The 17,979-nt window shown below is 36.3% G+C and overlaps 1 protein-coding gene across 7 annotated transcripts in view; it reads left to right on the top strand.

Moving 5' to 3' along the window:
• TRMT11 (tRNA methyltransferase 11 homolog) overlaps window positions 1-17,979 on the top strand; it is a 196,688-nt gene that overhangs the window by 41,086 nt on the left and 137,623 nt on the right. For 2 of the 7 annotated variants that reach the window (XM_003898222.2, XM_021937912.1), the window contains one exon: window positions 14,068-14,639. The exons of the other annotated variants lie outside the window; for them this stretch is intronic. In XM_003898222.2, coding sequence (XP_003898271.1) covers window positions 14,068-14,199 — 132 coding nt within the window. In that variant the 3' untranslated portion in view covers window positions 14,200-14,639. Of the gene's footprint in view, window positions 1-14,067; window positions 14,640-17,979 lie in introns of those variants that run through there. 7 annotated transcript variants of the gene reach the window in all.

Raw genomic sequence — 17,979 nt, 5'->3', positions numbered from 1 at the left:
GTAAAAAGCAAGCATTACTTATAGATTTTGCAGTTTTAGGTCGTGATATTAGAAAGAAAAGTAAATGGCATTAGCATTCCTTATTGTGTGGCCTACATAAATAGTATTCCAAAGAATTAGGAGGACGAAGCTGTGAAGACTCTTTAATAATTCATGGAGCTGCATAATAAATCAGCCATTCTATTTTAATGGAAAAATTTAAAAATTAAGATCCATTGTGGACTAATTTTTATGCTTGCTTTCCACTGAGTTTTATTTGTTTAAGAAAGTCTGATATTTTTTCCCAGATTTATAATATTTCCCTAAGCAAATTTATTTGAGACTCAAGGAAAACTGGGCTTTTGAGGATTTTTGTCCTATGTTAAAATGATAAATGAGGGTACTCACCTTTGGTATTTTTAAACCTGTAAAGGCAATGCTCATTTTTGTTGGGTTTTCTTTTTATCATTTTACTTTCTTCTTTTCAAATTGATTTAAAAAAAAAAAAAAAAAACAAGGAAAAACCGCAAGTAATTTTTTGAAATGGTCTTCCCTATATAAGATCAAATTTAACTAGTGAATTTTTACTAGTATGATGTTTATTGTAACCGAAAATACTTTGTCATGTTAAATTAATCATGTTTGGTTTTTAATTAATTACTTCATTTCTACCTTTTGTTTCTGTGGAGAGGAGTGTATATAATTGCAGCAAGATCTCAGTCCTTTATAATGCAAGTGGTGACATAAAATTGTCAAACAGTTCTCACACACATCTAACAAATTATTCTTGGGCTTGTTCAGCATTGTTGATTTTGGCAATGCAAGACTATTAGTTTTAGATTTTTACAGTTTTGTATACTGTGTCTCTTCATTTTTGATTTGTCACTTGTTAGGTTTAACTTCAGTATAACTTTTGGCCCACTTGGTATGTTGTTATAAAGTATTCTCCCTATTCCTCTTTTAAAAGTGTAAATGTAAGTTACAACAAAAATTGTCTAAGGAATATTGATATTTTATAAAATTTTGAAGTTTTATATTATTGGCCATACTTTTCAGACTTGCTTATGGCACATAAGTAGTAAAGAAGAAAATTCTTGACAACTGTATTAAAATTTTGAAATTGCCTGATAAGAAGGTCCAGGTTTTTTCATTATTCCTTGTTGATATATTCTGAAAGCCAAGTGAATGATGAGTAACACTTTTATAATGCATTATTGTTTACAAAACTTCCCTATCCACTTGACTTTATTAATGTCACCATTTTAGAAATGAGAAAGTAGCCTGGGACTATCCCAGTTTGCTTAAATAGTTAAGTGGCAGAGTTGAGACCAAAACTCCTCTTTGTACTTGAAATTCTGTGTCCTTTTTTCTACATCTTGTTGCCTCTCTACTGAAGCATATTTCTACCTTTGGAATATGCCAACATTAAAAAGTAAATATTCTTTTTATTTTTTATTTTTATTTTTGAGATGGAGTCTCACTCTGTTGCCAGGCTGGAGTGCAGTGGCGCAGTCTCGGCTCACTGCAACCTCCGCCTTCCGGGTTTGAGCGATTCTCCTGCCTCAGCCTCCCAAGTAGCTGGGACTGCAGGCGCGCGCCACCATGCCCAGCTAATTTTTGTATTTTTAGTAGAGACGGGGTTTCACCATATTGGCCAGGATGGTCTCGATCTCCTAACCTCGTGATCCGCCCGCTTCAGCCTCCCAAAGTGCTGGGATTACAGGCATGAGCCATTGCGCCTGGCTCTAAAAGGTAAATATTCTTGAGTGACATATTACTAGTTTGTTTTTAAAGATAGTCTTTCCTTGTCCTGCTGTATTGCTAGTGTTACTTTGGGGGCCATGGTGGAATGTGTGTTTTTTTTTGTTGTTGTTTTTTGTTTTTTGGGTTTTTTTTGAGACGAAGTCTCGCTCTTTTGCCCAGGTTGGAGTGCAGGGTCTTGGTCTCGGCTCGCTGCAAGGTACGCCTCCCGGGTTTACGCCACTCTCCTGCCGCAGCCTCCCGAGTAGCCGGGACTACAGGCGCCGGCCACCACGCCCGGCAGATTTTGTTTTTGTATTTTTAGTAGAGACCAGGTTTCACCCTGTTAGCCAGGATGGTCTCGATTTCCTGACCTCGTGAACCGCCAGCCTCGGCCTCCCAAAAATGCTAGGATTACAGGCGTGAGCCACCACGCCCGGCAGTTTGTTTTACTAGATCTTGCTGTCCCACTTAACACAACATGTAGTTGATGCTGCTATATGTGGTTGTAGTCACAGTGGTTACTTCTATAAAACATTTTTCTTATATGAAATGTATAGGATAAAAATGCTGATCTCCAGAGTTGTCCACAACAGACTGAGGTGTAATAGTTACGTTTTCAATGACAGTCACCTGAAACAATACTCTCTCAACCTTCTCCATAGAATCTACTTGAACAGATGAAAAGAGTATCCAGGGTCGCCTTTTCGCGGTTTCCTTGAAATCTTTTTAAAAAATTCATGCAACTTTTATAGTCTACTCTGTAATAGATACATGATTAAATATAAAAAATTAGTTTAGATTACCATTACATTAAGTGGGCCATTATGTGCCCTATTTATTTTGTGTTTTATTTACCTTACACGCTACCTTATATTCCTAGTGGTTTGAGAAGTATTGAAGTTTGGATACGTTTAATTCAAGATATTATATGGTTATTAATTTAGACTAAAGTTATAATGTATAAATCAGTTGTCTTTTTTTTGTATAGCTACATCATATAGTTTAGGTTATTTAAAAGAGGAATACTGGAAGATTACAGTGGCAGCTGGTGACAGTTTATGTAATTTTTTATTTTGGATTGAATGGAAGAGTCCAGTAACATGAAACTGATGAATGCATTAATCAGAATGGAGTGTCGCCAAAACTGAGGGTTTTAACTAAAGGACTGAAAGATTTTGAAGCTATGAAGGACAAAAGAACCATTAACTTTATGACAGTATTTTTTTAAACAAAGGAGATAATAGACACTGAGGTCACTTCAGAAAATGACTTATAGATGGCTTGAAGTGGAAGAAATTAGTCTTTATGATAAATAGTTTACATATTAGAATGATAGTAGTGTTACTGATCATAAACTCTGGTGTTTTGCTGGCATAATGCTGATGCCTATTTTCTTTATACATTATCCTTTCTCAGGATTAATGTTGTTACTGTGTTTTTCTTTTGCAGCTATTTGAATTAAAGTGTGTCTCTTCTGATTGACTTTTCCTTCTGAAATATTTTGTGATTTTTGCCTATCTCTTCCCAAAACTGTGTGTTCCCTTTTGATTAGAAGTATAAAAGATTAGAGATTAGGTATGAAGCATTTAAAACAAAGGGTAAGATAGATAAAGGTAATAACCTCATTTATTGGTGAGAAAAACAAGGCATGGTGACACTAAAGACATATTGAACATAAACTCAGTCTAGGTCTTCATACAATCCAGTACTTACCACCATCAAAGTATGTGTGTGTATCTGAGAGAAAGAGAGAGTCTTTTCAAAAATTATTTTGCATAGCAAGTCAGAAGGGAACCAATTTGCATTATTTATAAATTGTGACTTAACTTGAGGTGCTTAAAAAAGACTCGGAGAAGCAGACAGCAGCCTGGTGATGCTGCATATCATGCTGAATTCAGTTTTCAGGTTCATTTGGTCCACTTAGTTCCACATGAATTTTCTTTTGCTGTTGGTGGTACTTTTTCTTGAGTTTACATCGTGGAGGGTCATTTTTCTTTTATACTTATGCAAATAAAATGATCTTGTTAAACGGGGTTTTTTGTTAAGTTAATGCTATCATAATAGTTTTAAACTATTGTTTCTGATAAACCATGAAAAAGCAAACGTATCTTCCCCACTAGCTCCAGGAAAGCAGGCATTTAAGGTATCTGGATCCTGCATCTTATGGTTCTGTTTAGAAAGAACTATTTTATTTGCAGAAATAAGCAGTTCTCTGAAGACTGAGAGAACATATGTCTTTATGGTTCCAGCATGTTTTTAAACTATGCCAATAAAACAGTTTTTAAAGGACTAGTGCTAAAAGACTCTTTGGCATAGGTCAGTTGAAAACATAAATATAACTCAGGGATTCCAAGGTATGAATGATGTAGAGAAATGGGAAGTTTCTCATGTATATTTTTGTATTTTTTCCTCATTGTATATTTTTCTTATTTATCATATAGTTATTTAACTTAGAAGTATCTTTCTGGTGTTTTTCAAATTCACATGTAAACTTACGTCCTCTTTCCACTTTACGATCTAAGAATCTAACCCTGAGATTTTTAATGTGTATTTTTTACATAAGACATAAATGTACAATTTAGTAATTATAAAGTGAATGTCCGTGTACCTGCCACCAAGGTCAAGGTTATAGGATAATGCAGCACTCCAGAAAAACCCCCCTTTGTGGCCATTGTTAATCATAAATACCTCCCTCTGCAATGTAACCACTATTCTGACTTTTATGGTAATCATTATCTTGCTTCTCTTTTGTAATATTGCCACTATTGAATTCATCCCTAAGCAATATAGTTTTGCTTGGTTTTGATCTTTGTATAAATGCATATTCGTTTTTATTAATTTTTATTTTAATGGATTATGGAAATTTAAAAAACTCACCTAGGAGAGGAATAGTCTATAATCATTAAAGTGACAGCATATATATGTGCATGCCTGCACATGTTTTGGTCTGCTACTCAAGAAGGTGTTAAACAAGATTTTTAGTTTTAATGAAATATTAGATACAGTAACTAATAAGCGGTCATTAAATGTTTATCTAGTGTGTTGACTTTGTATTCTTTTATCATTTGAGATAAAGTTTTGAATTTTATAAAGTATAGATTCTAGCAGATAGCATGTAGAAAGTGTTAATACTTCTGTGTTGTCATAATAAGGACTAATATCCCCAATGCTTTTTTTATAATTATTAAGACATTACGTATTGAGTGCCAGATGTCAAAGTTTAATCATTGTCACTCATTTTGAACACTCTAGATATGAAGATTTTAATACGTATTAAAATAAAATATTTTCATAGATTTTAGGTAACTTACTATCATGTAGTGAAATTTTTAAAAAGTATAGATTATATGTAAATATCTAATTCAAGGATGAAGATTTCCAGTGGCACCTTGTTCTCATTAAGAATAATGCTAGAGGTTTCTCTTGATAGTATTGGATGCCGGACTTTTGACCTGCTTGTCCTTGGTTTGGAAATGGCCTAGTGCTGTTTATAGTTGTATAACTTTAGCACAAGTGGTTTCTATAGCTACTGTCCAGTACCAGATGTAGAACAGTGGGAAGCTTTGATAAGGAGAGCAGGATTTTTAAACAAAAGCCGGACATGGGTAATTACCCTGAAGCTGAACTGAGCCCCATTATATTCAGCACTGTCATTTAAATTTCATTTCACTCTCTGCTGATTACAAGAAAATAAACCGACCCATTGTTTTTCTCTTCCATCTCTTTGCCTTCTTCCTCACACCTTACTTAAGAATGTATATCGTAGCTTTAACTGGTTCCATGAATCTAAAAAGGTTTTCCCCACAAAATTAGATGAACACTACCAGTTTGGTGGCTTTCACTATGGTGACAGCATCACTGGTTTTTACTTATCATAGAATAAATTTCATAAGCCATTTGTATTCAAGCGTTTGCAATGAAACTGCTGTTTTGTATAAACTACTGTCACTTTGAGACTATAAATGACTTAAGGTTAATACTAGTGAGGTAGAAGAAATCATTATCTCATTATCAGGAACTGTCAGTGAGTAAAAGGACAGCTTAAACCTGACCTACAATTAAAATAGAAGCCATTTGGTTTTCTGCTGAATGACTATAGAGCTCTGAAACTTCATCCTCTAGAAAGTGGACGTATCGTATTTTTAAAGAATAGTGATTTTATAAATTGATGATCATCGTTAGATATTTTAACTGAAATTTCAGGAATTCTATTAAATTAACTCTTGGCAATGAAGGGACACCAGGAGAGAATTTTGTCTTCATCATTATATTGATAGGGAGTGGTGCAGGAGATGAGACTTCACAATGAAGCGAGTAGGAGCCAGTTTGTAGTAGAGGATGGGCATGGTGGTTGGGGCAAGGAGGATGATGAGGAAATTCATATCTGATAACTGCTGTTTGCTCTGTAAAGAAGGATGCACTTTTTTTTTTTTTTTTTCTCTCTGAGAATAAATAAGCAGATACTAATGTAAGAATTGAGGACAGGTGAACTTTTAGAAAAGGTACTATGAGAAATAGGAAAAAAAAAGCCATTTGCTTAACAATTTTTAGATTTGTGTACTTTTCCTATTTTTGTATACTTTATTTCTCTTACTGAATTACGTCTTCCTTGAGAGGAAGGCCATAGTTTTCATCACGTGACATGTGTTTATGAGACCATTTGTGTCAGGTCTTGGGGCTGAAGAGACTAAGGCTTCTTATCCTTAGAAAACTTGCACATCAGGAGAAATGGCCACTCAAACCATATTCCAACATAGCATCTTGTGTTCTGTAGTGATCTGTGAGAAGTGTTGTTGAACATAGAAAAGCACCTACCTAAGGAGATGGTGCTTTTGAGGCAAGAGAGGTGGGGAATTTGGTTGGAAAGCCAAAAATTTAAGCAAGGTACAGAATGAGAGGCATTGTGGTACATGTGGGGAACCCTGGACTTCAGCGGAGCTGGAAATACTGAGCAGTGAGGGAGGAACAGCTGGAGATAACCTGGAAGACTAAAGAGAGGGAAGCCCAGTGTTGAGGGACCTTACCTGCTGTAGAGTTTCAAATTTATCCTGTTGGTAAAAGGGCAAGCCCATGAGGGATGTTTGGAAAGTGGCAGAAGCTCTGTGTTCTGTGAAGGGCCTCTGAACTTCACTTTGTTAGTAAATTTGAGCTGTGGAAGGATACCTGTGATACCACTGAGGAGGTTCCTGGCATAGTCAGGCAAAGATGATGAGGCTATGAACCAAGGAAGCTAGAATAGAGATTGTAGAGGGCATGGTGGAATTGAGAATTTTCGGGGGAGGTAGATGTGGCAGGACTCTGACTAATTGGATAATTGGGGTGAGGGAGATGAGCTAGGGGTGAGGGAGATGAGCTAAGGGTGATATTTCAGAAATCTGGCTTGGGACAACTGAATGGATGATTACTTTCTTGTATGTTTTTATTCCCCACCCTTACTCCCAGGACCATGGTGCAGTGCTGCTTTCTTAGGCCGCTATAATAATCTTCTACTGATTTTTCTGCTTCTGCAGTTTCTTCCTCCATTCCATGTCCTACATGGTGGCCAGAATACCTTTCAGAATATAAATAGATAAGGCAACTCCTCTACTTAAATCTCATCAGTGGCTTTCTGTGGAATTTAGAATAAAATTCAGAATCCTTTACATAACCTTTATGTCAGCCTGATCTACTTCTGACCTGTCCAGTCTCATCTTGTGCCACCTTCCCTTTTGCTTGCCAGTTGTTATCCACCCTGGTCGTCTTCTTTCAGGTCCCAGAATGGATTTACCTCCTGTTAGTCTCAGAGTCTTCTCACACACACTGCGTTTCCTCTTCCTAGAATGTTTTCTTCCCCTCTTTTCATATGAGTAAATTTAATTCATCCTTTAGGTCTCAGATAAATTTCACTTCCTTAGAGAAGCCTTTCTTGTCCTTTCCCTTCACCCCTTCTGAGTAGGTGTTTCCTTTTATTCTTACTGCACTCTTTTCTTCCCAGTGTTTAATCACGGTTTGTAAGTATATGTCTGGATGTATATTGTTTAACGTCTGTCTCTCCCACCACTATACAAGCTCTGTGAATTCACAGACCTTGACTCTCTTGCTCACCATGCAATAAATATTTATGGAAAGAATAGTAACTTTTAAGTGATTACTCTGGGCCATTCTAGTATAAAACCAATCATATCAGTGGTATTTAAATCATCCATTTGAAGGAAGAGTACGAACAGATAGTTATGGCTAGCCAAAAGTTTTCTGTTAGAAAATACATTGAATTTTATCATTACCCTGATATTACTCTTCACAAATCACTAGGACAAAAACATTTTAATCCTATGATTCCTAAGCCTCATTTCTCATGAGAAGCAAACCAATAAAGCAGCTGAATTGACATATTGTGGAAAATTATAACACCTTCCCTTTATTTAAGAAGGAGGTGATAAAAGAGAATAGCAAATACCTGGGAGAAGGCAGTAATTAGGAGGATAGTTTTATCTAAGTGGAATTCTCAATGAAGAATCTTTCGTATCTTGGAAGTCTGAGCAGTTTATGATGGTCAGTTTGAAAAAACTTTTTATATATATGCATTCTCACGGTATAATCCAGAGGGTCATGAGTTGCGTTTAAAGCATCAGTTTCAAATATGACTACAGAACATACAGCTTGATTTATTTTCTTGAGAATGAATTCCCCATTAGATTAAAATTTATTACAAGTGGCTGAAATACTTTTAGCATCATTTTTTGTTCTTTTTAATGCAGTATTTTTGATGTATAGTTGTAAACGTAAAGATTGACTTGAATAAGGTCACATTTATATACTTTTTTTTTCTTGTTCTAGAGAGTAATTTGGAATTTTAGGTTGGACACTGAGACAGTGTTACACGTTAGAATCGCTGAGGTGAATATGTAGTCATCTATTTCTCCATCATTCTTTAAAAATGAAATGGTGTGAATAAATGCTAACATTCCCTGAGGAAAAGGCCAGCCTGGTCATGTTGGGACTGTGGGACTCTAGATGTTTACAGCAATCCGGGACTCACAAACAGCTTTCACAACAGGGTGCTCCTGGCAGATGTATGGTCTGCTGTGCTGTAAGCTATTTCAGTTCACATCAGAAAGTACTCCAAAGAAGGGTTACTATGCTCCAGCCAGTAGAGGGTAGTGTACACATAAAAGTAAACTACCGATTTGTAAGCCTGCCTTTGGTTTCTTTGGCAAGTGTGTTAAAATTCCTCGAGTGGTTTATGTTTAGAATTAGCAGTACTGATAGGACAGGAAATTGGCTGGGTGGGACAGTGGTTAAAGGAGTCCTGCCTAAAAGTTTAGATCTGAAATATGTGCTACCATAATGTTGCTGTTCAGTGAGGAATGTCCTCTAAATGTCAAACTCTATTTTGAATGACCCACTAATCTGCCATGTGGGAAATTAACTCTTTAGCCATTGTTTTGATGTAATTTCTACTGGAAAAAAAAGAGAATCATAATGGGAAAAACATGAGTTTTGAAGTCTGATTTAGGCTACAATTCTGGCAATGCTTCCTACCAGCTGTGTGATTTGTGGTAGATTGTTTAAACTCTTTAGCCTCCTTGTGTCCCTATCTGCAAAATTTAGATGATACTCTTCTGCAAAAAGATACAGAAAATTAAATAATTATGTAATAACACATAGTTGGTAGGAAATGTATCTTCCTTTCTTGAATCATAACTTGTATATTTCTTATAATGTTTACGATTGCTGATTGTCTTAAAAGGATCAATGATAGGGCTGAATGCTGTGTATCTTCCTTAGGTAGCCATTTATGGCTAACACAAATTTACCTGTAGAAACTCTTCTGATTATAAAAAATGATAATAGTATAATCAATAGTCTTAATATTTTATTCATATCATCTTAATTACTACCAGTGGTTAAGAAATTTGGAAAGTGTAGTCGTTTTATCACCATAATCTTCTCTCTTGCCATTTCCTAATTCTTGTGTGTTTTTATTTTTCCATCAAATATGTTTTGCTTACTAAACATTGGCAGAACGCGGGTTTTATAATACGTAGATGATATCACAATGAATAGTGGTAGACAGATTTGGAAATGTTAGCAAAACCAAAAGTCAAACACTGGGGTGAGCTTGAGTTAATGGGGGAGATCAAAGATTGTATTTGCTGAGGATACTCTTCTCCTTTTAAGTAAGCACTTTGGCCTTTGAGATACTGTGCTGGAAAAAAAAAAAAAAAACTTGCAGATATTCCTGGTTGAGATGTGCAGGGAATGTGAATAGAGAAGAGTCATGAAAAGGTGATGAAAAATATGTAGAGTTGAGTATCATCATCTCAGATGTAAGCCCTGGCAAACTAAACTGAAGATAGGATGAAAGAGAGGTAGAGAGAAAAGAGAAAACAAAAATGAGTTTGCCATTTTATTTAGCATTAAGGTAATATAAGTTCTGAATGCTGCGTATAGTTTATTTCATATGGTCTGGGTGTATTTTAAATGTGTATTGTTCATAGGTATGTGGTATTTATATGTATGATTATATGTGATATGTGTTGGACCATAGACATACTGAGTGTTTTGTGAGAAACGTTTTATGAACTATGGTCTTTCCACTTCAGTGAAAACAGTAGCCAAAGTCCTTGGAATGTCTTACTCGAAGCAGGACTTGTGCTGCTGGGTAATAGACTGGCGCCTGCCAAGTCTCTGGCTGCATAAGGGATTTGGAGCTTTTGGGTTTTCCAGAGTTTCTGTTATAAATGATATTGTGTTTTGCAATCAGGAGTCATTTGGTCTTCTAGAAAGGGGGCATTTTAGCACAGAACGCAAACATACACTTTACACTGATTCTGCTCTACTACCTGGGAAATAAGAAAATAGGATTTTCCCCCGAGGAGTTGCATTTCTAAGGGTAATGATCTTTCCCAACTTCTTCAGTAGCATGTATGTCTTTGCCACTGTGTCCCCATAGCACTGAATAGAACAGATGGTCTTTTAAGGGCTTATTTTGCCTTTATTCTGAGAGGTCTAAACTATTACAATAAAGAATGTCTTAAGTAGTAAATGTTTTCTCAATAATCGTTAGCATACATTTTAATCATTACTTTTGGATTTTTCAGGCTTTTGCTGTTCATTCCCAGTCTCTGACTCTGATCTTTATATTCTCTGACTTTATTACCAATAGTTGCCCTATTTCTATCCCTCCGGTCAAAGACAAACTATTTTATTAAGCCCTTCCTTTGGTCCATGGAGGAAGCCCATCTTCCGTTGTGCTTTGGGCTTTGTCTTCTGCCTCCCTCTTGTGAGCTGCATAACCACACCTTAGGTCAGCTAGGTACGCTAGTAACTGAGCCTGGGTCAGTTTGCTGGAGTCATGTTTCTGGCCTACCTTAGTCTCCTTACTACTGCAGTTCTAGAATATTCCATGAAGTAATCCACAGGCAGTTCAAGGGGGAGAGGGAGGTGATCTTGCATGGCCTAGAGGGGCCATGAGAGTAGTGGACACAAAGGCAGAGCTGGGAAGTCCTTTATTGCTTGACTGTATTCTGATTCCCCTTGTACAGAAGAAAGTGAGATGTCATTCCGCAAAGTGATAGGTAATTGAATGTAAGTACCAAATACCAAGGGAAAAGTCTGAGAATTATGGACAATTTGAACTTATTTAGATTTTAGCCAAGTGGTTGGCATATTAAATTTGCACTTTAATAAATTAGATTTGGTCTCAGTATGGAGAATACACTAGAGAAGGAACCGCTGAAGGCAGGGCAGCTGTCCATTTAGGGAAAAGAGGCAAGGATGACGGAGGCCTAGATTAAATATTGGAGATATGAGTGGAGAGAAGTGGATTTGAGATGTTTAGGATATACAAGCTAAGATTTTAGGACTGACCAAATCTGAGAAGAGGGATTTGACCCAGGTTTCTGATTTTGATGACTGGATGGGGAACAATGCCAAGAATTGTGAGGATCAACATAGTAGCCGAAAAGATGACAGCAACTGGACATAGCTTTAAAATAAAACCAAAGAAAAACATTCTGCCAGGATTAAGCTAACATAGCTCAGGAGGTGGTCAAGTTTTCTTAGTGATCTTACTGACATAAGGACAGATTTCGAATACCTGGAGGAGTAATTGATGGACTTAAGTCAGACTTTTGATAAAAGTTGAAGTAGTTGACATTAAATGGTGGAACACTGTTCGGTGTTGCCGTTGTCCTGGCACAGTCCTGATTATGTGGACCAGACTTGAGTCCACCTGTGGAGTCACCTGTTCTTTCAGGGTTTTGTTATCCTTCAGCTTCCCTGTGGTTCTTATACCTCCTCTTGATATGAAAAGTCTGTGCTATTGAAATATATCCTTAGTTAATAGGCCTTCATTAGTAAGACCTCTTATCCAGTTCTGCTCCTTTCTTGGTGGGCAGCTCAGCTGTCATGGCCTCAGTCCATCACCTATATTCTCAGAGCTCCTCCTGCTTCGTAAGTTGGGGAAAAAGGTAGCTCTTTTGGAGAAAACCTCGTAGTTTACAATTACCTTGTAATTACCTTACAATTACCTTGTAGTTAAGGGTGCAGTCTTTAGAGTCAAACAGATCTGTGTTCAGAGCCTAGCTCTGCCACTTACCAGGTGTATTATCTTGGGCCTGTGCTCTTAAATAATTCCTCATCTGTAAAATGGTACTAATCTTTTACTTATTTCTTAGAACTGACAAGTTTTATTAGGTAGTACATATAAAGCATTTAGTATTGTTTTTGGTCCATACAAAACACCCAGCAAAATGTTACCTTTCATTTGGCATCTTTAGTTGTATACCTACACGTTGACTCTCTAAAATTGATCTTTTTGGGGATTGTATGTAGCCTGAAGTTATTAATAGTAACCTTTGACATGTTTTCATGTGCTTGCAGGAATTTGGAACTGTAATATACTTAGGTGCCATAAAATTTCGGTAGCTACCTATTTCTCTTTGATGAATCAGGAAATCTGGGCATGTTTAATTTGTAATAATTGAGTTTTTGGTGTGATTTAAAAATACATATGGCAAAAATAGTTTCTGAATGAACAAATGTGCCAACATTATTATGGCTAAACCTGGATTTTTATTAATGCTAGGTATGATGGAAAAATGAAGGTACTCATTTTATACAGGCAAAAATATTTTGCAAAAATGAAAAAATATTTTGAGGATTGTTATATTCCAGATATATTTTTATATTTTTAGCTACCATTTTGATACTGAAATCAGGATAAAAAATCATGTTTTCCATTTAAGTCTCCACACTTGTCTTCAAAATCACATTAATCTAGGTGTAATTGAATATGAATTTATAGAAGTACATGGGAAATGAGATTTTATGTCTAATTAGATATTTTTCACAGTTGGATGAGAAGCCAGTGTTCCAGTGTTTCCTGCCAGGAACCTCAATTTTCTAAGCCAAAATATGTTTGACATTTTCACCCAGGTTGATATTACCATTAGATGTCAGTCTGAGCAGTAGTCCTTACTTGTCTGTGAAGTCTACAAGTGTGGAAATCTCTTGTTTAGCCTGTATCTTCATCTACTATGTTCACTTAAAGTTTCCACGAATTGTTTATTTCATTAACTGAATATGGAAATACCCCCAGACAATTTTGTGTGTCTGTATGACCTCACACAAATGTATTATTTTGTTGGTTCCCAACTTTTTCTTGAGTAGAAGCCTCCTTGTTTACTAATTTTTTTTTTTTTTTTTTTTTTTTGAGACGGAGTCTCGCTCTGTTGCCCAAGCTGGAGTGCAGTGGCGCTATCTCCGCTCACTGCAAGCTCCTCCTCCCGGGTTCACGGCATTCTCCTGCCTCAGCCTCCCGAATAGCTGGGACTACAGGCGCCGCCACCTCGCCCGGCTAGTTTTTTGTGTTTTCGGTAGAGATGGGGTTTCACCGTGTTAGCCAAGATGGTCTCGATCTCCTGACCTCGTGATCCGCCCACCTCGGCGTCCCAAAGTTCTGGGATTACAGGCGTGAGCCACAGCGCCCGGCTGTTTAGTAATTTTTATCCATAGGCACAGATGACTCCAGCATGTGCTGAACTTGGAATCAGAAGAAAGTTATAGCCTTGACTCTGTTACCTGGAACCGTTCTCTTTGCCCTGAGGTAAAAGAAAGAAAGAAAGAAAAGAAATTTGTCCTCTGTTCGGAGGACTTTTGTGAGGCTTTCATGAGGTAAATGAAAACACTTTGGATATCCACGCATGATAAGGATGTAAAGTGATGGCATATTTCTAATTCAAGTAGTGAAGGAAAATAAATATGCACTAGAGGGTGAGATTTTGCTTAAGGTAAACAACTGCTTTGGTATAAGCTAACTAAAGAAATCATTTTTACATTTTGTATTTTCCAACCAAACAGAATCGGGACCAGTATTCACATCTGCTAAGTGATCATTTTCTGCCATACCAAGGTCATAATTCCTTCCGTGAGAAATATTTTAGTGGGGTAACAAAAAGAATTGCCAAGGAAGAAAAATCCACCCAGGAATGAAAATTAAGATTTTGACAATAAAGAGAGAGTAAGAATTTGATTTAGAAAGACATCTGGATGTGAACTTTCATGTATGATCCAGAAAATATGTACTGTTTTAAAATATTTTATATAGAAAAGCTACAAAGTAAATTGGGCAATGCTTTTAAAGTTATCTTTGTTTTATAGACTTTTTTGTTGTATGTATTACAGTCTTTATAATCTTATTTAATGTATATTTGTACTTCCAAGTACTGATGGAGATGGACTCAAAACAGTTATTTTTTTACAATTAATCTACAAAGGGAGTTAATATTGTTGACTTTTAAAACATCTGCTGGATATATTATAAGCAATTAATAGTAATTAAGAATGTATTCATTTGGTAGATATGTTTATTTGGTTTTTGATGGTCATTGATTTACATTGCCACTAATAAACCACATTGAGAATTTCTAAAATTGTGTCATATCTAGTTGTCTTCAGGGGGGATGTGATGAGGGAAATAAATTTTTATTTAGAAATTCCAGACAAGGAAGTAATAGCAGTGCTAATAGTGATGATAAGAAAGGCTAAGACCTGACAACCTAAAAAGATTCCAAACTCCTTAAGGCCTGTCTACATTCGAAGCTCTTTTGTACCTTGGATTTGCTCCTGCATTCCTAACCAGTGACTGTTGGTCAAGTTGACTACCCACAATTTTTGGTTTAGAAAGTAACTGATAGTTAAAAGCAGTAACAACAACACAAATGCTTGATGGTTCCCTAATAGTATTAAGCCTAATCAGTGCCCTTTGAAATAGAAGCTATATTTTTCTTGAAGGAGAAACTTTGCTGAGTCCACATTGTGTCCATCATGAAAATATCTTGCTTGAAAACCACTATACCCATTAATTCAGGATGCTAATAGCTTTCTTGCCTTTGGTGGTCAAATGTACCTCAGCAGGGTGGCAGTAAACGGATCTTCTCTCTCTAACCAGAGCCTATATTATTTATTATTATTATTATTTTAGTGTTACTGCTGACTTTTATGGACTCAGAGTATTAATGTGCGCGGCTTAGGACCTCTGAAAGCTCAGTGCTGCCCAAGTAAGGAGACATCAGGCTATCTGCTTTGGTCTCTCTCCTTTTCTTGTCTTGCAGCTCGGGATTTCAGCAGCAGATCTCAAACATTTCACTGATTATTTTGTTTGGGTTTCTGGATGTGATTTGTGGTACACTGGGGGGAAATCTAAAAGTATTCAAACCATCTTATTTAAAATGTTTCAAGGTTACATGGGGGGTGAGTTTGAAACGTCGTCACTGACTCAATTTGGAATATGAGGTTTTAGCTTAGCCCCTTTTTTGGGTGGTCACAAAAATTAGTCCAAATAGTTCTGGGAAGTTGCAATATTAATTTTAGTCACATTATCCTTAAAAATTATCCAGCACTTTAAAAAATATTTGAAATTATTTGTTATTATTACTAATTGAGGTCTTCTAAACTATAATTCCTATTATGAGGCTTATTTTCGTATTTAATCAGGAAGTTCACTTTCCCATTCCTGAAATGTCACTAGGCTCAGAGTATAATCTGTTTAGTTGGTACTCATAAATAAAAAAGAAACCTGATTACTTCCAAACTAATTTTGGTTTTAGAGCATAGGTCTCAAGCCCTCTTAACGAGAGAGTTTTATTTTTTGGCGTTAGGATCTTATTACTTTCAGCGTAAGTGACAGCAGATCATTTCCAGGATTGCTCTGGTTTTCTATGTTACCACTGTATTCCTCATGTGCTTACAGCAACAATATCACCTAGCAAATTGCCTGCATTTCAGATGGTCCTGTAGTCTGGATTTACGGTGTAATCTGTGAAGGAATTCCAGGTGGTCTGTGGACTGGCCTATTTTAATGTTTATAATATGACAAAATCTGTAATTTTGTTCCTGGCGTCTATTAAATATCCATAAAATCCAGACGGTTACCTTGGTGGTGTTTCCTCAGAAGTGCCTTCTTCCTGTCTATTCTGGTGAGTACTTTTTGCTGTGATAGCTGGGAGGGAATAGTGGAGTAGGTGGTCTTTGTGTTTAGCCGAAGTGGCCAGCAGATTTTAAACGTTTTAAAGCCACTTCCTGCCCAGGGTGACCCAGCTTTGGGCCAGCTTGCCACTGACTTCCTTATGACTAACTCTTTAAATACAAGGATTGAGCAATAAAATATTTTCAAACTGTTTAAGCTCTGGGAGGTAAGTCAGTATTGCCACTATTTCCTTGTTGAGAAAACTCACTCAAATATTGAGATTCCCTACATATTTAAGAAGACTGGCAATTATAGGTAAAAACAAAACAAAACAACAATAACCTTATTTCAAGTTTCGTAGGGGAAAGTAGAGTATGTGTTAACACCACAGGAGGCATTGTAGTGGGTGTGTTTATTTTATTGGGTTAGAATTGTGCTTTAAAAGTTTGAGACATGGAAATAGCTTTTAAGGTAATATGTTTTATACTCGTAAATTAAAGAAGCAGGGATTTGACTTTTTTTCAACACCGGGAAATTAGATGTTGAGGTTGTGTTACATAGATGCCAATATAAGCAACTCTGGTTCTTGAATAAAAGTTCTTAGTCGTTTGGTGTTAGAAGAACTGCTGACATCTTATGCTGGAAATATTATCAAATATTCCTTATCCAAAGAGATATGGAATAAAACATAATGTTTCTCTGTTGAAAACTGAAGGTGACTTTTTTGGGAAATGATCTTATTTTCCATCCCATTGTAATAAATCTCCCTTGAAAAAGCACAGTGGAACTAAGCTCATGTTAATAGTTCTAATAGGAAAAAAATGCTTCGTAGATAAAGCAAGGCATAAATAAACTCATTAATGCATTGCAGTGGTGGAAATGGAGGTAAGTGTTGCCAAGGCAATTGATGACCTTATTGTTGACCTGCTTGACCAAAAGAGAATAAATTATACCAAAATAAGAACCTTGGCTCTTTTTGCTGGGTTATGGTTCTGTTCCATTATAAAGTTATTTAGAAAACTAAACACTTGCAAGAATCTTTGTTCTTAGAAGGATTGTATTCATAGAATAAGTGAAATCTACTTTGATTTCCAACTCACCCACTCCCATTTTTCTCAGATATTTATCAAGTAATGTGATTTGTAATTCAAACAAAAAAAAGTGCCTTAATCCAGAACATACACATGGAGACAATAACAGCAGACTGATGGTGTTTGTACTTTACTAAAACATTGAGATCTTCTCTAAAACAGAGTGGTTTGAGAGCATAACATCTAGAGTGTAAAGAATTATAATGGAATGGTAAACATACTGTGATTCTATCTGGTCACAGAATCATAGAGACCAGCACATTCCTGTCTATCCTTTGGGGTGAAAAACTAGGGAATGTGACCCTTTTCCCTTAAAAGAGATCTGCCTTACAATGTTCATATGTTTCACTGTGTGGGATAAGCAAGTTGACATTTAGACATAACTGAGGCCAACCTGGAATTTGGCTCTTATCCTTTCCTTTATAAGCCATTGTAGACAGGGCTCTTTGGGGGATAGAGGTTTAATTGTAATGGCAGTCTCTTAAGCCTGGGTCATGGAACAATATAGGGCTTAGCAGATGAATGTTAAGATAAGTCAGCTTCCCTTATGTAACTGTTAGCCCTATTTCTTGTGATATTAGGATGTGGTTAGTATATTTTTGTTTTAAAATTTGAAAGTTCTTACTAAGATAATCATGTTGCAGTCATGCCAAAATGAATTGCCTAAAAAGGAACCTGTTTTGACCTCTATGACTTTAAAAATCTCTCCTTTAA

Source organism: Papio anubis, chromosome 6 (genome assembly GCF_008728515.1).
Source record: "Papio anubis isolate 15944 chromosome 6, Panubis1.0, whole genome shotgun sequence".
Taxonomy (NCBI): domain Eukaryota; kingdom Metazoa; phylum Chordata; class Mammalia; order Primates; family Cercopithecidae; genus Papio; species Papio anubis.
The sequence above is the reverse complement of the archived record's forward strand: the minus strand, read 5'-3'. Positions and strand labels throughout refer to the sequence as shown.